The sequence below is a fragment of the Leptidea sinapis genome, chromosome 21 (assembly GCF_905404315.1).
Source record: "Leptidea sinapis chromosome 21, ilLepSina1.1, whole genome shotgun sequence".
Taxonomy (NCBI): Eukaryota; Metazoa; Arthropoda; class Insecta; order Lepidoptera; family Pieridae; genus Leptidea; species Leptidea sinapis.
Window position 1 is genome coordinate 10,520,212 of NC_066285.1, and position 23,789 is coordinate 10,544,000.

A 23,789-nucleotide genomic window follows, 5' to 3' on the forward strand; every position below is an offset into this window, starting at 1 on the left:
TATTTCTATATTGCAATTAGTTTTAACATGAGTACTTTTAGGCCGTACCCTTTCTAGGTTTAACTCGAAATAAATAAGTAATTATAATAGTTTCTGTTATATAAAAGGACGCAATAACTAACCTACTTTATATTGTTGTAATTATCATGACGGGTACTCACGATATATATTTTATTAATTTGGTGGCTATATTTCGATCCAGTTGCATTAATCGTGGTCGCCGCGGAACTGCAGTTTTGGCGATTTGTTGTATTTGTACTGCAGAACCCAAAGAGTAGAGAACAAATAGACCCGAAAGTAAGGACGTCGCCAGTAGTGTGTGTCGTGAATTAGGGAATCAAAGACCAAAACGAACTACGCGCCAAGTGGACAGATTGATGTACTATTAGTGTCAAGTGTCAATGTGTCAAGAGTTTCTCGCCGCCGCCGCAGTTCCGCCGCGACCACGATTCATTGCTTCGAAATATAGGCACCAAATTAATAAAATATATATCGTCAGTACCCGTCATAATAATTACAATGTTAAAGTTCCGCAATGATAAAAGTTTAAAAACATATTATACTTTTCAATATCAGTTTTGTTATCGCGAATCACTCAAGCCAACCAAACTATATAGAGAATATTAAATGGGGCCATAGCAACAAAACGACTTCTTCAAATTACATCAATCCAACCATGGTCTAATATTGCTTCTTAGACATTTTCCCAATAAAGAATATAATATCAATGGAACTATAGCTAATTTTGACAGTAATCGTGATGACATGACTGGTTCTATTTTTAATAATCCTACATTCAGTCGTTACTATAATTATTACTGGTTTATGAAGGATCTATAGATTTGGACGTCATCACCGGATAAAAATACTTGAAAGAAATAAAATAATTTATATTTTGTCTTTATCTAGTTCCGTTGGCTATGCTTACAACACGGTCCAGTTGTATCATGAACAATGGTTCAGTTACATCTACGTAAAAATATAGAATAATACCCAAAATATATAAATAACACGCAATGACAATACAATAATCCTTAGATAATTTGTACGTCTAGATAGAGCCTCTTGCTGTTACACAACCGATAAAAACAGGCCAGGAATAATAGTTTAGTGTACGAGACACGTTACGTCTTACACTCGCGATTTGTATGTCACTTTGTGTAAGTGTGCGTGAAAGGCTCAAAATAGAGGTTAGTTGTAAACTTTTTTCGACGTTTTCACAGCTTTCATAATCTATCTAGACGTATTAATCTAAGCATTAATCATGAAAAATGCAATCCAAAATTTTGCAACAACATAGCACGATATAAATTGAATCACTCAGCCGAAAGATACTCCAATATGGATGGTTGTGATTTTATTTCTGTGTTGCAATCCCTCGTCCTCAGTACAAAGTCAACTTTAGACACCTTTTTACTGTAGGTATAGTAAGCGCTCTACTATTTACCACTGGACTGCTATCAAAGTGCTTTTGTGCCTGTTTCATATTCGCCATTTTGGCGCTGTTGGCCATAGCGAGCGTCCGTGGTGCTAAAACTAGTGAAGCTTATTACAAAAAAATGCGTACACTATTACTTTTTTTTCTGAAGTATAAATAACACGGAAAACGAACGGAATCAATTCAGAATGCAAAAATATTTCAGAGTACTGTACGCTTCCGTCGCAGCCATTTGTATTATACGTCAAAATTAGTTCTCTGGACGCTCGCGAGTGGCGCTTCAAACAGGCACAAAAATTTTTGCTGTCAAACATAATATCGAACAGCCTGTCCAGTGGTATTTATACAGGTCAGTGATAGTAAGCAATACACATTGGTTCAGGCTTAGTTTTGTAAGATAATACGATAATTACAGGTCATAGTTGTATAGCCCGAGGGGTTGAAATGTTTTAATGGAGTTCTTTCGGCGGTAGTGGAAACAGCTGCATTCGAATACATTAATATCACTATCACAGCTCATGCACATGCCAACAAATATCACAATTCCAACATTGAAACACACATGCAATTATTATGCTTGAAACTTCTGTCAACAATGCACCGGTATCTTAGACGCCGTTTACAATTTAAAATACAAAATATTATGCAGTTAACTTACTCAATATAAATTACTTATAAATAAATTCTTTATTGCCATACAAAACATTACAAAAATAAAATGAATAATTAGGCTACGCGATGAAACAATAGGCAAAAGGAAAAGGCTCAGCTTCACCTGACATGGAATCATGGAGTCATGTTTCCATGCAGCGCTGCTTTTCAGCCATCTCCTCCTCCCTAAGGTGTTGAGTGGGAGTGGATGTATTATGGCTCCCCGATTACCTACTTAAGCTATCTTTTGAACAAAATGTAATATATAAAAAAGTGTTCTTATTATTAATAGTTTTTGGGTTCACAGTGTAGTTGCACGATCCTATTATATATAAAATTTTTAAATAAATCTAAATATAATAAATAAATAAATTGTAGAAAAAAATATACTTTTTATAAAAGAGTATTTTTTTTATCATAGAAGTCGATAAATATTCGTAATATATTTTTAGATAACATTTATCTTCTAACATTTATATTAAGAGCCTCTATTATTGTAAGGGTGATGATCGTAAGAATAGTTACTGTAAGCTGATGACTGATTTATGGTTGAATTATTTTCATCCCACTTCTGATATTTTTTTTTCTTATTATTATTAACAACAGCACATTCAGATGAGAGGTATTCTCATCTTCGTGATGATTATTAAGATCGTTTTGGTGATCATATGTATGCATATGTCTCGGTGCCCGGCGGGTGCTTCATACTCTGACATTAATAAAGGCTCCTTTTCCCAACGATACCTACAGTAAATATATATCTAAATAATATAAAATCACTTGAGATTCTTGACGTAAAGTATTTAATACTTCTTATGAGAAATCACAGTTAACTTATTACTTAGGGGGGAAAACATGAAAAAATCTTATAACATAAAAAATACATAGCAACAAAGTTCACCAAAAGAAACGGCACAAACAAGACAGAAAGTGATGTGAGGTACTTTTGTTTTAATAAAACTTAAATATAAAGAAAAAAATACTTAAAAAAATAGCAGCACAGTATTTACTTTAACTGCCTTCAAAGGTTCAAGTTTAAGTTTGTGAGTGTCGAATGCAATTTATTTTAATTCTAGTTTCACAAGATAACCCTAAAATATAACACAGTTTTCATTATTAATAATGTACATGTTGCATGCAAGTGGTTCGACACAACACTGAAAAATAATTTATGTCTATAATCAATATCTTACTTTCTTTATTGCTACTTAGCTTATATAAAGCACTGGGTTCTAGCAACCAAAATAACTATGAAATAAGTACTTAATTTATTACATCATTAAATATAATGTAATTTAATCAAAAAATCATACAACGTGTTACCTGAATTCAACATGTGAATTCAATCATCATTTTATAATTATTATCATGTTTTGCTGATTTAAAATCAAATCAATAAATAAAATAATATATGTACCTCTATACTCTTTGCGTTCACAATGACAACACTACATAAATAAAAAAACATAACTCATAAATCAAAACCCAAGCGTTTCACAAATAAATAAATAATCCACTATTTTATAATTACTAAATATTAACGTCCAACAAAAGCAAGAAAACATAATATAAACATAATGATGTGATGTTATTATTACGTTACTGTTATTCATACTCTTAATGCATATTCTTGAATAATGCAAAGTTTTTTTTTTATGAAAGTAAGGCACGAGACGAGCAGTACGTTCAGCTGATGGTAATTGATTCGCCCTGCCCATTACAATGCAGTGCCGCTCAGGATTCTTGTAGTTGTCACTACAATTGCGCTCGTCACCTTGAGACATAAGATGTTAAGTCTCATTTGCCCAGTAATTTCATTGCCATTGTGGTACCCATAATCTAGCCGATATCCTGTGCAAATGAGCCGCCTACTAGTAAAGAATAATGATGTGATGTTATGATTACTTTATTGTAAACCCTTTTAATGCATTTCATTTTGAACAAGGCAAAAATATTAAGCTAACATTAATCTTAATCTTGGCTGCCAATGACGCTCATTACATCTATGTTACGATGTTTGTAGTGTTGTCAACTTTTATCGATTATATTATGTAAACGTATAATATGCATATCGACTTAGTTATTGTGGGACCATTAGAGCGCTTTCGCACTACGTCCAATCCGAATCCGATCCGTATCCGTAAAAATACGGTCCGGTGTAGTCGTAGAACTATTTCTAACGGTTGACGGAAAGAAATCGGATGACGGAGGCCGGATCTAGTGCGTAAACTATCAAAGAAATAGTTCTACGACTACTTCGGACCGTGTTTTCACGGATACAGATCGGATTCGGATCGGACGTAGTGCGAAAGCGCTCTAAGTGACCACCGGTAGAATACTAATATTCACCGTCACTATTATAATATCAATTTATGTGTGTATTATTGTCTGCCTGTTTTTTGGGGGAGAGGAGGGTGGGGGGCAGAGAATATTACTTTACTAGCTTAGTCTACTAGTATCAATCCGTTCATACAGGCTCTCCTATTCTAGATACCACGAAGGGTATCAGATGAATCTGATCCCTTTGTATTAAAGCTTCTTAAACAGTGACGGTTAGAGGGAAAGTGAATTCTGTTAAAAAAAAAAATTGGAGGCAATCGCGTAATATAATTTGGCGTTGGGGCAATCTACTTCCATTCAACCTCAGTACATGACAAATTATCACAACATTACCTTATTGAAAAACTGCAACAATATTATGTTCTACAATTTTGGCTATTATAAAATAGTGGTTTTTATAAATGGCTCACTACAATCTACTATTGAGTCGTCGTGCAACATTATACATTCAAGACACAAAGGAAGTATGAAACATACATAATTATGTGATTATATGAATTGCGCAATTTTTGTGCGTTACCTTGTCTTAGTCGAATAATGAGTACCTACGCATGTACGTACGTACATCACAACTTAAATGTACATTCGAGTGTGTGCGAGTATTCATTGCTTTTGATATAGGTGAAAATTACTAATTCGCGGACACAATGCTTATATGGACAAACAATGTGGAAGCTATAAACCACGTTCTTAGCTATTAAATTTAATCCGCGCGAAATAATCTAATGATCGCAGTCTAAACCAAATATATCAAAATAACAATAATAGGATGTGGTTTTTCTATAAAGCTGGATTCACACTAGTGCGTTTCGCACCTTCGGTCCGAGGTAGGCGGCGGCGCTAACGCTGAGGCGTCTAAACGCGCCGGAAACGCGCGGTAATAAGCCGCGCGGTGAGGGAGCCGCTCGCCGGGAGCGGCCACCTCTAGCTCGGCGGGACTCCATACGCTATGGGCGTTCACACCCGGGCCAGCCCACACGCTGTAACCGCGTGTCGCGAGTCCCCCTTCACCCAGCCGTCGTCTGCAACACACCGCCCCCTTCCATACTTAAACCACCATTCAACTAAGCATAACGCAAGCGGCACTTTTAAATCGTTTTCACAAAGTTTTTCCCTTGTTCCATAATGAACATTACAGAATTCCAATAATATCCATTGCAAATAATAAAAAATAACTTAATTGCTTTTATTTTATAAGTAAATTTTCACCAATTTCATTGGGTTACAGTTAATATCTAAAATCTAGTTACATAAGTTTTCTAATAATTTGATTAGTATCGCAGAAATATAAAAACCGATGTTAGTTCAAGATGCAAACTTAGGTTGCAACTTTTCTCACAAATGCTGCGTTGCGAAGCATTGTTGCATTATTAGTACCCATAACCTCAAAATAGTGTGAGCACATGCAGTTAGGAACATGACATACCTGACGATTTTAATTCTATGCTCGAAGACCTGAAGGTTAGCATCGTACTCGCCCCAATTCGCCATGATCTTGTTGTCGACGAGCGTCGCAAACATTTGTGTTTCGAGAAAACGTGATAGAAACGGCCGGTGACGTTGTGGCTGATCGGAGAGGAAGGAAGCTTTGTCGAAATTCACCATCGACTCCCGAGAGGATAACCACGATTCGCGATCCTAAAATTTCAAATTCGAATATATCCAAATGTATCATCGCGTTCGTAGCGAGCAAATGTCGAAGGGCGTGATTTATTGCCAAAGTTTGACTTATCGAATATATAAGACAAGTGAGTGGGCAAGTCGGTCGCGGGAGACCTCGTAAAACAGAAGCGCGTGAGGTTTGTAAGAATAGAAGCAAATGGCATTCTATTGTCTCTGACTACCCCGACGGGAACAAGGCGTGAGTATGTGTGTGTGTGCTAAAGTTTGTCTATATCAGGACTCATGACCGTTGTCTCTCGTTCCAGAATTCAGCAAGTCAACATGTCCTGGAAATGGTTCGTGAAGAGGAGAATAACGTGTCGAATTGGTTGAAGTTTTATATTTTTAATGAATCCCTGAAGTGAGGGATATCACTTTAAAATAATAAATTGTTTGTGAAGATTAGCACGCTATCACGAATGAATCCTTAGTAAGTCTTAATAAAAATGATGGAGTGCTGTTTTCGGTCTTTCTGCAGTGCCAATACCTATGTTTCGCAGTGGTAATTTTAGTGGGACTATAATAATTTTTCGTTATGTTCTTAAGGTCGATGGACTCGAGCCGAAGAATATAGCTGTTTTGACAATTGCAAAATTAAAAAGTATTAAACTTGTTTTGTAGTAACTGTTATGCATAAAGGTTTATAAAAATAGCATATCATATAGCACATTGTGATCTGAAATTATTGTTAAAAAACATAAATCGAAACACGCGCACGTGTGCCGATAAATACGGCCATACTGTCGACACTCACTCGGGGCATTCGTGCTCGAGCTGTAGTACGTTACGGACCTCTCTGGGACGTCGTTCCGCTGCCCGTAGAATTTACGAAGGTGACCAAATACTCGCGTAGTTTTCTCTCGATGATTCAATTATGAGTGATCACCATTAAGTCAACAATGCTGATGTCACACGTTTTAAAAACAATTCAGAGGCTCTTTCTCCGTCATATAAAATATTAATTAATATTCCATAAGGTCAAAATATACTTACTAAGAAAATAATTAAACAAAAAAATATAAGCACATCCAGTTATTACTCACCTGATCTGGCATTATAACGAAGTTTTCATACATCAGAAACATATGCACAAATCTATTGAGAAACGTTTCCCTAATGGCGATGTTGAATCGTATATCTTCGTTATACTGCTCCTCGTCATTCATTATTTTCTTTTTCGTCGTTGGCATCACTGTATCCGCATCCACGTCATCAATGTTCACACCTGAATTTGAATACATATGACTTTAGAAACCGTGCAAAAAGTTTACTTGCCGCATGCTAATGTTGTTTGAGTGCGAAAAGTTTACTTGTCGCACGCAAATTATAGTTGGCAAAGGCAAATTTCGAAATATCAAAACTGAATTGAGGTTGACGCTTTTAACAGTTTAATTTAATAAATAAAATTATAATTTAAGTTACAAAAGTTTAAAAACAATTATAAATAATACATAAATCGTCGCATTTGTAATACAAAGTAGTGTGTGTAACTCGTGCGACGTTGTCGATTAACCAATCGACTTTCGATCTTTTTGCACTTGTTGCTCAATATACTATTAAATTAAATATGTATATTAAATCCCAGAAGTGAGGTATAATTATCACTTAAAAAATAACAAACTGTTTAGCTTTAGTCAATTTCCTAATATGTAATTATTGGGGTTCAGCTGTTGAATGGGCTTCCTTGTGCGGTGTTTCCGGGACGATACGACATGGGTACCTTCAAAAAAAGCGCGTACACCTTCCTTAAAGGCCGACAACGCTCTTGTGATTCCTCTGGTGTTGCAAGAGAATGTGGGCGGCGGTGATCACTTAACACCAGGCTCAAGTCCCGCGGCGTCCATTAATTATGGTTTAAATTTAATTTGTATATTTATAAACCCTAGTATAACACAAGAAATAGCTGGAAGGTGAGCTCCGATTGTTTTAAAACATACTTATAATATATCTACAAAAACAAAAAACACGGCATGTGTTGTGCTTTTGACCACACGACATATGCGAAAACTTTATCAAGGCGAGGTTAATATTAAAGTACGTTCTCCGCGAGTTTTCTCTAGTCAACTTGAGCCGGAACGAACGTTACATAGCCCAGCGTGACGGCTCAGTCTTATTAAATACATTAAAATTGTCTGCACATAAATTGATTGACTTTTTTCACTTTTTAGTTTAACCACTCCATTTTATAGACATTTTTGTAGTGTGTCAGTTTATTACAATAAAAAATATAGTTACCAGTCCGTTTAACAATATCGACAATTCTCTGGAGGGCGTCAATGCGTCGCGGGTGTATGGGAGAGCGGGTGGGTGACGCAGGCGGAGACGCATTCAACGGACGACTCTCATCCCAGTCCAGAACATCGTGGAAGGAGTGCTTCCGGCGGAGACCACCTGATTAACAGAATATTTATTTCAAGTATAACTAATAAATCTCAATTAAATACAATCAAGGCATCCCAACGATGTATATATATTTTCAGAAATCTACATAGAGTGAGTCACATCGACTTAGATTTATTTCTTGGAAAATAAGGGACGAGATGAGCAGGACGTTCAGCTGATAGTAAATGATACGCCCTGCCTATTACAATGCAATGCCGCTCAGGATTCTTGAAAAAATTTCGCTCGTCACCTTGATACATAAGATGTTAAGTCTCATTTGCCCATTAATTTCACTAGCTACAGCACCGTTCAAACCGAAACACAATAATGTTTACACATTACTGCTTCACGGCAGAAATAGGCGCCGTTGTGGTTCCCATAATCTAGCCGGCTTCCTGTCCAGAGGAGCCTCCCACTGGTATAGAATATACTACCATATAGACAGTCCGATCCACAATACTAAGGAGGTTATGCCAAGCATGGCTGACTATTGACAATTTGTCAATAAAAATCAGTTACAGTAACAATAGATTCGCGTCATTCAATAAATACGTTATAATTCATCATTGTAATATGGACGTTGTGATTCCACAGGTGTTACAACAGAGTATTGGCCGCGGTGATAACATACCATCACGTGATCATATGGGTTTGTCCACCCCTTACATAAAAAAAAACAACGTCGGTGCAAGTCATTCTTTGCAACACATACATATATCCAAATATTCGTGCCTGACTTATAATATGGTATATCTAGTTCGAAACTTCTAATTTCGTTTTTCGAATTCAAATTTGGAACGCGTTTATTATGTTCGATCGTTTCCCGCTTTTTATTATTAACAGAAACATACCTGATGGTAGCGTACAACTGCTGCTCATTCCGTCATTCGCGTTGTGTTTGTAAGAGTATCCATTCAACACAGCTCCTAGTTTGGTAGGCTCGGTTTCAGGTCTTTGTATCTGCAGAAATAATTTGAACAGCTAAACTGTTTATTTTTTTCTAAATTTTAAAAGTATAGTAAGTAAGACAACATTTATACTAAATAATTTAATTTGCCGAAGGCCAGGCTGCGAGCAAGCCACAAAAGTATTCTAAATGCAAGCGAATGTAGATTTTTCTCTCAGTATTTTAACAATTATTGCAATATGATTACTAAGTAATTACTTTCGGTCTGAAGGGCGCGGTAGCTAGTGAAATTACAGGGCAAATGAAACTTAACATCTTATGCCTCAAGGGGACGAACGCAATTGTAGTGCCACTCAGAATTTTTGGGTTTTTCAAGAATCCTGAGCGGTACTACATTGTAATGGGCAGGGCGTATTAATTACCATCAGCTGAACGTCCTGTCCATCTCGTCCTTTATTGTTATAAAATAAAAGTGACTGACTAAGATTATTAAGAAATTTGATATCTTGTTTTTATTGTTAATGTTTGAAATACATATTAAGAGTTATTTCATCAGTTATAGTCATCTACTTGAGGTATTATTAATCCCAGCTGTGCATACATTTTGATATTGATTCATCTCAGGATTTTGTTGTGAAACTCATTGTGAGAATAAATTTTTTCGTTTCATTCAATGATGACCACCTCCAATACTCTCTTGCGCAGGAGAGAGAGAGAAATCACAAGATCATTATCCCGCTTTGAGAAAGGTATTCGCGCTTTTTTTTAAATTAACCATGTTGTATCAACCGGAAAACACAGTGGAAGGAAGCTCATTTCACAGATTGGTTGTATGTGGCAGAAAGAGGAATGTCACACATCCAGATGGTTAGGACTATTTCCAAGTTTGTGGCGTCAAACCGCTCTTTGGAACACTCCCCGTGATAAATGTCGTAGAAGACACACAATGAAGTGATGACTACAGAATGCCAAATAGACGATCCATTCTAGTACTGAATCTTCGACAATTCAACATTAAAAATATTTAAAACCTTCCTTAAAAACCTTCTTCTGTGATTCCTCTGGTGTTGCAAGACAATGTGGTCGGCGTATATCACTTAACACCAGGTGACCCGTACGCTCTATAACTATTACAAGTTATAAGTATTTAAAAATGATAAAGTTATTATTATTTATAATAGACTAAGCCGCTTTCGCTGATGGGTCTATATCATTTGCCATATCTATTTATTTATTTAATTCAGAAAGATCTCTATATATATTAGTAAATGTATTAGTAACAATATTTCTTATGTACTACGTTAGTATTATTAGTGGAATATATTTATAAACCTAGAGCTAACTGTATCCAGTGTTTCTGGAAGGAACAGTCAGCTCTGGCAGCAATCATCTTTAGGATGCTGTTACTGCTAACACGAAGACGCTGCAACATGGAAACCGCTTTTTTGCGCATTCCAGAAGCGCTACAACGCCATGGTAGCCCCAACAGCCTCCTAAACGCATTATTATATGTGACAAATATCATTATATTATTCAAATATCTGTCCAGTGTATTTTTAAACTGATTAACAGATTTTGATATAACCACATCCTTGGGCAATCTATTCCATATATGAACAACTCTGTTGTTCAGGAAGTGTTTTAATGGATTTGATGATGCTAATTGATATTCTAGCTTCATATCATGTCCCCTTAGTCTAGGATTGCTGCTTCTTGGAATCATGCTCCCAAAATTTGGGCCATTATAATAATAATTTAGTATTTTGTATGTTTCAATTAGATTGCCTGCTTTTGAGGTTGCTGAGTCGAAGCTTTGACAGTCTTTGTACACATGTAAGATTTTTCAGTTCCCTAGGCAACTTAGTGGCTCGTCTCTGTTAATATTAAGTTATAACTATCAATCAGTCTGCAGCGTAACGCGGTAGCGTTTGGTCAGTTGTAAGTGTGTAATCGGTTGTTTACGTTTATTTAAAACTACCCACTATGGTTGTTAAGAAGTGCTTAAAATGCAAAAAAAATATCACCAAAAAAGTGCCAGGCCTGGAATGCAGTAGATGTGACAAGATTGTACTTGCTGATCCCGAGTGTTCCAAGCTTTCCAACAAGCAACTGAAAACCCTTCGTCATTCCCCTGGAATTGAATGGTGCTGTGAAGATTGTTTAAAACAAATTTCTCGCCGGTCGTCTTTCATTATTCCAGATAACAGCGGTGATGACAATGAATCTGATTCGGAATCCATCGCGAATGTTCAAACTATTAATACGAAAAAATTAATAGAGGACATTGGTCGCGAGGTGAAAAAAGCATTTCGAGAAGAACTTGTTAATCTTGAGTCATCACTGGAGTACCTAAGTGAACAAATGAGCACAATGCAGCAATCTATGAAAAAGCAAGATACCCTTATCAAAGACCTACAAAACAAAAACCTTGACCTTCAAAATTCCAATAAAAATATGCAATTAAGAATATCGGTACTGGAGCAAGAGATTAAGGATTTTGAACAAAAATCTCTTTCATCATCTTTGGAAATAGCTGGGCTCCCCGAAATTCCTCCGAGCAGCATAGGCAAAGTGGTGGAAACTGTGGCTTCCAAATTGAACGTTGACCCAGCTGATGTCCAGTCTTCACAACGTCTACCGGGTTCAAAGACTAGACCAGGAGTTATCCTACTGGAATTAAAGTCGAATGTATGCCGAAAAAAATGGATTGATGCTGGAAGGGAGAAATTACTCACTGTTGGACACATAGTACAGGGCGTCCCGAAAGAAAGCGTTGAAAATCGTGTCTATGTACGGGATGCGCTAACTAAGCACCTTAAGTCACTATTATTCAAAGCGAAAACCCAACTTAAAGAATCCTTTCAGTATATATGGTGCAAAGATGGTAAAGTGTGTGTTAGAAAGTGTAGTGATAGTAAAATATATTATATTCGTTCAGTGCAAGACATAAACCTCCTTGAAAAGCAGTGTTCGACCTCATCTAATTTTGAAAAGAAACTGAAAGGATCTACCCCTCAATAAGCTATTAGGTACAGTTTTTGTTTCTTTTTTCCTTACTTTTGATAAAAAAAGCTCATTAAATTCTCGCCTGTATAAGTTTGAATTTATATAAATATATAATATGGATACACATATAAAAGAAATACGAGATTGTAACACACTTAATAATTTTTTACAACATATACCGCCTAAAAATACTTTAAAACTATCATGTCTACATTTTAATACCAGGTCTTTAATTAAAAATTTCAGTAAATTAGAACAAACTATTCCTAAATGTACTTTTCCAATTGATTTAATAGTGTTGACCGAATGTGGTATCTCGAATAAAATTTGCCATTTGTTTAACCTTCCTGGCTTTAACATGTACTCACAACTACGGAAAAATAAAAAGGGAGGCGGCATTATGATATACATCCGAAATCACATAAAATTTACAAAATTCAATCATAAAACAAGCACTTTTGAAAGTCTAACAGGGTCGTTTAAAATAAATGATTGTCAAGATGTAGTTGTTTGTGCAGTTTATCGCCCACCATCAACAAACAAGAATAATTTTGTAAAAGAACTAGGTAACTATCTTTCTATATTTGAGTCAAAACTAAACTTACTAATGATTGGTGACATAAACATTGACCTAAAATCTTCAACGACATATAAAGATTCATATCTAGCAACACTCAGCGAGCATGGATTAATGTGTGGTATATCCGATTATACGAGAATTAAAATGAAACAAAACTATGTAACCAAATCTTGTATCGACCACATTTTTGCACGCTTCCCCACATTAAATCCGTACTCGGCGGCGTTAGATATTGTACTGGCGGACCATCGAGGCCTTGTCTTCGCTTGCATTGGCGATGCACAGCCCGAGCGTACACGGGGTGATATCAAACAAAAAATTAACTATGACATTCTTTTTCGGGAACTAAAAAACGTTAAATGGTCTGTGACAAACGACATGAAATCCCCGTATGATATTTATAATTTTATTTGTCGATCCTTTCATAATGCTAACAATGCGGCTACAAGTACTGTGAAAAAAAGGATAGGTTTAGATAATGGTAAAAATAAATGTAAGCTGCCTTGGATCGATAATAATATCAATGAACTTTGTAAAAAGCGTGAGAAACTCTTTCGCAAATGGAAAAATAATAATTACGATCCTAAATTAAGATTAGAATATAATAAAGTTCGTAACAAGATACACAAGGTTTTAGAAGCTAAAAAAAATTCATATTACCTAAAAGAAATTAGTAATAACTTTAGAAATACAAAAAAAATGTACCAAATAATAAACCAAATGTTAGGTCGTGTGTCATCATCTATTGATTTAGCAATTCTTAAGGCATTCAATGCGCAAGGGTTGCATACTGAAATCATTGCAGATAACTTTGCGAAAAGCTTTGATAATGCAGTGAATGATATTAGTCCAACATGCAACATAAAACTTTATAAACAAAATAATTGCCGCCAACCAAATGATTCCAGTATCTTTTTAAAAAAAGCTTCAAGCGATTCGGTCTATAAAATTATACAAAACTTAAATTCACGTAAGGCACCTGGTCTGGATGGTATCAAGGTATCAGATATTAAATTAATTGGAAGAGATGTCTCCACGGCTATTGCAAACTTAATAAATTGCAGTGTAAGCAAAAGTCATTACCCAAATGAATTAAAAGAAGGCTGTGTGAGGCCTATATTTAAAAAAGGTAAACATAGTGATTATGATAACTATCGACCCATAACAATACTATCATCGATTGATAAAATTGTTGAAAAGTTTATATGCGAACAAATACATGGTTTTTACAGGAAACATGAAGTACTACAACAAAATCAATTTGGATTCCAGGCTGGTAAGAGTACTTCAATCCTTTTATCAAAATTTACTGACGAAGTGAATAGTCACTTAGATCTTAAAAAACACGTTTTAGTATTATTTATAGACTTCTCTCGCGCCTTTGATACTTTGTTGCATAATCAACTTATTCAGGATTTAGACTTTTGTGGAGTCCGTGGTCCATTACTGGAATGGTGCAGTGACTATCTAAAAAATCGGACATACAAAGTGAAAATACACAACACGTTGAGTAAGCCAGTCATGGTGAGAAAGGGCACCGCTCAAGGTTCAGTATTAGGGCCGCTTCACTTTCTTTCATACGTCAATAACATCAAAGATTGTATAAAAAACTGCACATGTTTCCAGTTTGCGGACGACACTTGTCTCGTAATCGCGGACAAAGATCCAATAAAGGCTTGTGATTTTATGCAACAGGACCTCAATAACCTTACCCGGTGGTGTCATGATGTAGGCCTTGTTCTTAATCCAAATAAAACTAAGCTCTTATTGATAAAATCACCGTTTATTAAGAAATTACCAATCAAAAACATAACAGCTCACGAACATGTCTGCCTACATAAAAACTATCACTCATGTAAATGCACACCCTTGGAAATAGTTAGATCTCACACATATCTTGGGTTAATAATAGATGATAAATTTAAATGGAGTAATCATGTGGACTATGTATGCAACAAACTTAGACAATTCCTTGCAAGTATCTCAATTCTTAAAAATCGCATACCCTATAAAGTCAAAATAATGCTCTATAACGCGTTAGCCGAATCGTACGTTCAGTATGGACTGAGCAGTTACGGTCGTACTTACAATTCGTACCTTGACAAAATTAATAAAATTCAAATTCAAATTCTTAAAAAAATAGTATCAAATCAAATTAAACGTAAATTTCAGGGTTACGAAAGCGGGCTATTTAAGCATTCTCAAGTGTTGTCAATATTTAAGCAAATTGAATATGCAATACTAAAAGAAAATTATTTTAATAATAAATTAAAAACAGCCATAGATCACCCCGTGTATACGCGCGCTGTTAGTCTAAACCGGCTGCACATGCCTCGGGCATCCAATGCGTTCGGTGAAAGAACAACAGCTTACATAGTACCTAGACTGATTAATAAACTGCCACGTGACTTGACCGACTCGTTGACTGAGACTAATTTAAAACAGAATTAAAAAAAATACTTTTTAAGACTTGACTGACCACCGATCAACTTATCGTGCTTAACTATTAATTGTATCAAGTACTTTTACTTTTATTTGTATAATTATAATGTATAGCTAAGTGATTGTGAACTATTTTTTCTTTTATTAATTTAACTCTGTTGGTGTAGGCTTAATTTAGCAATTGTACAAACCTCAGTGGTTTTTATTGCTTTGAAACCGCAATGTAAAATTTGTTTTTTATTAATAAATATATAAAAAAAAAAAAAAAAAATCTTAAACATCTTTCCACCATATCTACACACACACTAAAACACGTACACTAAAAATATTAACCTAAAAATAATAAATAAATCTCTCAAACCTGATGCTTATCTAACACATGGTTTATTTCCTCAACAAATGGTGTCCTATGTGGGAATATTGGCAGTTCTTCGGGTAGTTGTATATCGGGTTTATCAATATCCACGAGGCATAATGCGGCTTCAGACCCTAAGGCAATATTCCTCGGACTGTTGGGTCCTAAGACGGCTGTTCCATCTGAATGAACACCTGTTACAAGAAATTTCCAATGAATTAGTTATTTATGCATCTGTTGTGTAATAAGGGGTATGAAAACACGAATGTGAGATAATAGAATCACATGAGTGTTTTAATACCTAATTATAATCAGTTGCATACAAGACTTTATCTAAACCCATAATATGAATCCTCTATAAAAGATTCTGAAACAGTTAGCTTACTGCTAAAATTAAAAAGGCCAGTCCTAGTAACCATAATATCATCCAAAGGAGTGTGGTTATGAAAACGGATGATATAATGTTGTACTGAAATTCATTACAATACTTGTTTGGATGATGTTATGGCACTGACCTGTATAAATACAACTGGACAGGCTGTTCCATATGTTTGACAGAAGTTTTAACTACGAACTAATTTTGACGTATATTACAAATGGCTGCGAAGGAACGTACAATACTCTGAAGTATTTTAGCATTTTGAATTAATTTCGTTCGTTTTCCGTGTTATTTATACTTCAAGAATCAACGTAAAGTTCACATTTTTTTTTTGAAAATAGTTTCCCACCATTTATCGATGTTTGCTGTCATCACTAGTTTTAGTACCAGTACTCTCGTTACATGGGCAACAGCGCCTAAATGGTGAATATCAAACAGGCACAAAAACACTTTGACAGCCGCCAGTCCAGTGGTATATAGTAGAGGTCAGTGTGTAATGGTTATTAGGACATTGGGTGTTTTAATATAAGCAAAAAGCGAACTATTTTAGAATCTTTAATAGAGGATTTAAAGCATGGTTGTATAGATATAAAATATTAAAACTATCGGCCTATGTTTGTGTCCATGTTGATTGATTGATTTATTTTTCATTGATGTATTTATTTTTCTTCAGTTTCAGGTTATTAAATTGATATAAGTTGTTATTTCAATAGAACTAGCCGTTCTTTTGCGAGATTCCTTTTCTATATCAAAATATCTCAAACGATGTTCTCAACAAATCCCATGAGTTCAATTTCGTTCCAGCGTTTGGCAAGGCTAGATGTCCCGTGTATGGGCGAAACGCGTGTCAGTGATTATGTGAAACTTGGCGAAATTAATAGTTAAAGATTATCATTTATAACATTTTAAATGTAAAATTTATTTTATATAAGTACCAAAATATATAGACTATAAGGGACTCAAACCCGGGCCTCGTGTGGTCCAATTAATGGATAATGCGTTGTGCCGACGGTGGCTAAGTGGTTCAAGCACAGGGGTGTTTCCCGAGAGGCGCTTGTTTGAATCCTATTTCGTCCACATATTTTTGTATGTAAATTAAATTTGTATATTTTATCCCAGAAGTGTGAAGACAACCCAAATAATGTGCTTTTGATGATAAATAGTCCTTCTGAGCTTCTTGTACTCATTCATCGCAGCTCAAGAGGCATTTCTCTGTCGAATGTTCCGAATGGATAGTGGACTCTTAGTTTCAATAACTAAGTTTAAAATTAATTTTATATTATATCTGATATAGGATAGAACAGCTATTGCAGTAGCAAAAAATTGACATTTATGTATTCGGTAATACTTACCCATTACGAATGGAACGGGTGCATCAAGAAAATGAAATAATGGTGCTGGCAATATTGGCACGTAGACGTGCGCCCACGAGAATGGTAATAAAAGCGACACTATACATTCTGCGACTAGCATTAGCTTATTATAATCTGAAAAAAAAAATGTTTAACAATCGTTTATCAGTTAACAAAATCTTGCACACTGCGTTGAAATCAAGCGGATGACTTACGGCCGTTCCCAATATACTATCTACAGATAGAGATATATTACTACCTTCTACTGTCAGTAATTATCTGTCAATAATCTGAAGCTGTCACAATATACCCGATAAGTCATTCTTATCGCCTTATATTGGGACGCGTGAAACTTCTATCGTTGGTAAGCTATACGTCGTCCCATTGACATACAGCGTGTACGGATAAGGTGTGTTACCGTCGATAACTTTATTGGGACAGGAATGTCAACGATAGTTAAGATTTTTATCTCAAGTAAGAGAATGAATATTGGGAACGGCCGTAAGGGATGAGGATTTACTGTCACCTCGGGTTGTTTTCTGTTGCATTAAGATTGATCATTTGTAAATGTTAATAGCAGACAATTCCTTTTAACATCAATGAAAAATGTAAGAGATTCTTTCTAATTTCTATGCTCATCACACTGTCTCACTCCCCATATAGGTTTTTTTTAAAGTGTAACTTTTATTACATCGTCTCAAACTTTTTCGTCTGTGTGTTGCATGTCGCGTGACAGTCGGGCGGCGCCTATAGTTCGCAGCAGCTGACCGTGTAGTGTATAGACTATTACTCATTTGTGCCAGTGCTCCACGCTATTTTGTTTGATTTTGTCAGTGTTTAATGTAAATATTGTTATTTATTAAAGTGAAACTTTTATTTGCTTAGTCTGCTTTTATTATTTCCCATTATCATTCCAATTTTCCAAGTATAAAATTAGGATTGATAAAGCGATTTTTATACCCTTAATGGAATATCATTCCAAAAATTTATAGTTAAGTATATGTCTATTATGTGAAAAAAAGTTTCACTTTTACCGTGGTTTCATAAAACCACACAATATTTTTTTTTATAATATTTATTTAAAATACAATGTAATAGTTTATAGCTTACAATATAATAACACAAACTTAAACTTTAAGAAGCTCAACTGTGTGTGAAGCCGCTTAAAATTAAATTACATAGTATATAAAACGAAAAGAACAATTATTTTAAATTACAGTTATTACAACATAGATCTTATTTGAAACAAAGTAGTAAGGAAATCAATAAAATGTAAATAAAAAAAAATCGGCTAATTTTACCAAATACAAAATAGTTATCTACTTAGCTTAACGCGGATAAATATATATTTAATGAAGGATTTTGTAAAAAATACTTATTTAATGATGACTTATATTTATTTTTATTTATATATAATTTTTGAATCTCTATGGGAGCCTCGTTTAGGTATAGAGGAATGACGTAGGTATCGAAATCGTAACTACGTGTGATGGCCTCTACAGAGTAGGCCAGCTAGTAGGGACTCACTAGCAACCACGCGAGTACTTTGTTACCTACTTCACAGATCCGACCCATATTTTAAAAATGGGGAAACATAAATAAAACAAAGCATAATAAAAGTCATTGCGATCTAATTTACATTTTTTAAGTGTCCTTAAGACGCTGAAACAATCTAATTTAAAGTGATTATTATTATTACTAGCTGACCTGACAGACGTTGTACTGTACATAATAAATAAAATACTGTTGCATACGAATTTACCAATAATATTTCAAAAACATCAATAATTATTTCGTAAAAAATGCTCCCTGTTGTTAAAATGAAATTGTTTCACAGCGGAACTGTCAAACCGTGCGTCACTAAATTCTCTCATAGAAAATAGGTCCATACAAAACAAATATTGACAATAACAATAATTATGGGTCTTAAATCGAAATAAAAACTATCCTATCTCACAAGTTGGGCTAAACTGCACTCCATGAAGTAATCCCCATTAATATCCGTTCATTAGTTTAGTTAGGAGTCCATCGCGGACAAACAACGTGTCACGTAATTTATATATATTGAGATAATAAAATTACCATACATGATAGCTACCTATTTATTTATTACCAACGCATATATTACTATCTGCAACTAATGTAGGTTTGACAACGAAAGAATATTCATTTAAAATTTCGATTACATACCTATTAATATAATAGAAAAAACTGAGTTGTTTTTATAAGATGACCTCAGACTAGGAAGGTACAGTTTTAGGCAAAGAAATCAACCCTAATGTCACCAGAAGAGGTAAGAGTCACGCGATAGAAAGAGAGGAAACTTCTATGTGATAAAAAATGTAGGTTAGTAGCGCTGTGTGATCTGAATTACACCTTATCGTATGACCGCAAGAGTCCCTTTTTCTTTAATTGATTTTGCTGAGTGAGGATTCCGTACTTGAACTACTATATATTCTTTGACAATACTAGTTTACTTACCACTAGACTTAAGTAACACTTGGTGTTCTAAGAGCACACAGGAAAACAATTGCACGACACATTCAACGCCCAACAAATTGAACATCACACGCAATGGATAATCAAGTAATGGTAACTCCTCTGGTGGGTTAGGCATTCGTATAACCTGCAAAACATAATAGTAATTCATTATGTGGGGAACAGTAGTTTTTTATAGTGTTCAATCACCTTTGTTGCACCACAACTATCTACATCTAGAATAGAATTACTATATCAAATCAAACAAAATCACTTAATTCATGTAGGTCACCGAAATGGCAGTTACGAATATCATACTTACATACGCTACTTCGTAAAGTGTTGAGCTAATGAGAAGAAGTAGCAAGAAACTTAGTGCCACTCTTTTAAATCAAGATGTTCATTGTTTTACAAATCATTTCAATAGCATCGCCTATTGCTGCCGTGAAGCAGTAATGTATAAGCATTACTGAGTTTCGGTTTGAAGGGCGTCGTAGCTAGTGAAATTACTCGGCAAATGAGGCTTAACATCTCATGTCTCAAGGTGACGAGCGCAACTGTAGTGCCGCTCAGAATTTTTGGGTTTTTTGAGAATCCTGAGCGGCACTGCATTGTAATGGGCATGGCGTTTCAATTACCATCAGCTGAACGTCCTGCTCGTCTCGTCCCTTATTATAAAAAAATATATATATATATATTATGTCTCATTTCAAAAATTCGGCGAGACAACATTCCTGAATTTGTTAAACACAAAATTAAATAACGCCTACATCAAAAAAATTCTGATCAATGGTCTAGCTGCTCGAACTTCAATGCCAACACTTGTGTGCACTCACAGCCAAGTAGCTGTAAACTGAATCATGTCTAAACAATTTGTTATGTTTTTAAAGTGATAACCCTCACTTCTGGGTTAAATTACACAACCTTGAACGGTTGGCTCAGTTGAAAAGAGCGCTCGCACGGAAGGCGATAGGTCGCAGGTTCGAGTCCCGCAACGTTCATAAAAGTTTGTTTTCAGTTTTATTTCTGAATCATGTCATCAGACATTTGGATGTATTTGTGTAATATATTATACTCACAACAGGAATAGGTTTGAGGTGTGGTTCCGATGGTGGTACATATAGACGTAGGGCCTGTCCTGGTAATGGGACTGGCACCTCATATAACAGATTGTAAACATATGATTCTGGACTTAAACCTGGCCCGGGCTGCCTTGGTAATGACCTGAAATTAATTTAACACTATAGTTCATTCAGTCTCCAGCCAGGGCAGCACTGGCATACCTATTTCATCCAGATAATAGTGGTGCAATTATACTATGTTTCCATTGGAAGGGTTTATATTCATAAATATTTATGCATCTATAGTGGGGAGTGTTCCGAAGAGCTGTTTGACCTGATTCCTGCCGCCGTACTCCACCTTCGCACGACACGCCACATATTAGAATATCATCCCCACCATCTGGATGTGTGGCGTTCCTCCACAGAGCGGTTTTCAAGGAAGGATGTGGTAATCCAACCAAGTTGCGGAATGAGCTTCATAGTGCGATGTTTCCGGTCGAAACCTCACCTTCACCATACTTATAGGCCGGCAACGCTCCTGTGGTTCCTCTGGTGTTGCAAGAGAATGTGGACGGCACTTAACACCAGGTGACCCTCGTCTGTCCTCCTTTTCCTTAATAATAAACATATCATATTTAAAAACTTTAAGTTTGCAGCTAAAGCCAAGTAAAATACTTTTTGGTGCCAAGTGAGATTCTATTGTTTTTCTCAGCCTTAACTGCTCTTGGAATTTAGTGTGCCAATGCTTATTTTTTTCCACTATATTCTCATTAAAAATACAATATTTTATTAACCAGTTATTTATTGACATGTATACATGTTATTTTCCACGTCACTAATCAGTCATGAATTTTTATCACTTGATTGCTTATGTTTTATGTGTGTACTAGCTGACCCGGCAGACTTCATACTGCCTCAAGCAAACGCTACGTTCCGCAATTTTTAAATCTGTATATATCGAAATATATCATCGAAAATATTTATTTAAGTCATATGCTGTAAAAGGCCATATAGATCTATATTAAATCAACAATGTATTTAAGGTATCTAATTAAATAAGGATTATTGCTGTATTGGTTAAAATCTTTTACAAAATTAGGCATTATTTGTCGTAAAAAGTAAATGCCAAAAAAATGTTATTGTGGGATATCCATAAGAGATAGACATATACCATAGTGGACTTTTCTGTAGACCTTTTCAATGTGTGTTAGTACATTATTTTGATAAATCTCGTTGGGTTCATCCTGCTATTGGAATGTAAGCGGAAAAAATGTAATTATTTACGACATCACATTAGAAATCTCAAAAATAACAGTATTTCTCCACTATTTAATGGATGTTATTATACATATAAACCTTCCTCTTCAATCACTCTATCTATTAAAAAAACCGCATCAAACCGTTGCGTAGTTTTAAAGATTTAAGCATAAATCTAAATCCCTCCTATATCCCTAATATAGGGACAGAGAAAGCGACTTTGTTTTATACTATGCAGTGATAACAGAAAAAATGCAGTGAAAAGAAAATTTTAAAAAGGACTCACCTAAATAAATTTTCTAAAAACAGCTGTGCCACCCTCACAAAGGGGTATTGGCAAATAAGAGCGACACTTTTGGCAACATATAGTTTGTCTTTGGTAATATCAAAATATGTGAGAGCAGCCCCGGTGTGTGGAGCCAGTTTGAAAGACCGAGGTAGTGATCTAGAGCTCTCCTTTACAGAGTTCTTTCTATGGCCAGGGGGTGTTTGGCCGCTTGAAAGCTCTGTTATATACATCGCCTGCAACATTTTATTAAAAACATATAAATACTGAATGACAAATTAACATATTATCTATCTAGCTTAGATAATTTATACAGTTGTCTAGCAGCAAAAGGGTCTATGTAGATAGACCCTTTTGCTGCTAGACAACCGATGAGAACAGGCCAGGTTTATAACTTAGTGTGTGTGACAAGCTACGTGTTATAATCGCGATTTGTATGTCTTTTGTGTTAGTGTGCGTGCATTTCTCAAAACCTCAATCTTTTTCGACGTTTTCACAGCTGTCACAAAACTGGAGACTAATATTGCACGAACCAGGTCCAATGAGGAGTACAAGCCATAAGAGAAAGTTAAACCGTTTTTTTTTTTTAAAGTAAACCTTTGTCTAATATTGATAAATTTTTCAAATATACTTAAATTTTATTGAATGCCGAGCATATATTATTATTAGCTTTATAAGCACCTGATGGTAATTGACGAATATTATTGCCTAACTTTAAAAATGTAAGCCTATTACTCGGTTAAATCGAATTAGTCTTTAATTGGGCGATGTATATGTTTTTACAATATGATCCCAGAAAATTGTCAAAACAAATGTGTTGCGAAATTTAAAAGAATTGTTAAAAAACGCTTGTATGGGAAAGGTTATTATAACATAAATGATTATCTTAATGATACCACAGATTGGGAATGAAGCGGACACCCTCAGGGTCTTTAAATATAAAGTCTGATTACTGTAGTGGTTAAGATTATAAATGGCTGTAAGCCTAAAATGCCTTAATAGTTTTAGTAGAGAAAGCACATGTTATTTGTTTGTTTTTGTATATTTTCTGTTAATTTTAAAATTTAACTTAACGGTTTAAACCTGTTTTTAGTCTTTGTAAAGTTTCTTATGCAAAATATGCCAAATAAATATTCAAAAAATATAAACTGGCTTCTTATTCCTAATGTTACAATTTGCCCCAAGCCTGTTACAACTAGCCCCAGTCACGGGG

At 35.1% G+C, this 23,789-nt stretch overlaps 2 protein-coding genes across 6 annotated transcripts in view; one reads left to right on the forward strand and one right to left on the reverse strand.

The window, feature by feature from the left end:
• LOC126970624 (dynamin-1-like protein) overlaps positions 1-23,789 on the forward strand; it is a 587,387-nt gene that overhangs the window by 394,885 nt on the left and 168,713 nt on the right. The window lies entirely within an intron of this gene.
• The window catches only part of LOC126970617 (DENN domain-containing protein 5A), a 44,333-nt gene that overhangs the window by 16,225 nt on the left and 4,319 nt on the right, over positions 1-23,789 (reverse strand). For 2 of the 4 annotated variants that reach the window (XM_050816658.1, XM_050816657.1), the window contains exons 4-13: positions 22,577-22,812; positions 21,052-21,196; positions 19,976-20,120; positions 17,495-17,629; positions 15,770-15,957; positions 9,325-9,433; positions 8,327-8,482; positions 7,135-7,316; positions 5,856-6,067; positions 5,245-5,451 (exon numbers count right to left, since the gene is read on the reverse strand). In XM_050816658.1, the coding sequence (XP_050672615.1) occupies positions 5,245-5,451; positions 5,856-6,067; positions 7,135-7,316; positions 8,327-8,482; positions 9,325-9,433; positions 15,770-15,957; positions 17,495-17,629; positions 19,976-20,120; positions 21,052-21,196; positions 22,577-22,812 (1,715 nt within the window). Of the gene's footprint in view, positions 1-4,377; positions 5,452-5,855; positions 6,068-7,134; positions 7,317-8,326; positions 8,483-9,324; positions 9,434-15,769; positions 15,958-17,494; positions 17,630-19,975; positions 20,121-21,051; positions 21,197-22,576; positions 22,813-23,789 lie in introns of those variants that run through there. The other 2 variants (XM_050816661.1, XM_050816660.1) reach the window with 2 other exon arrangements.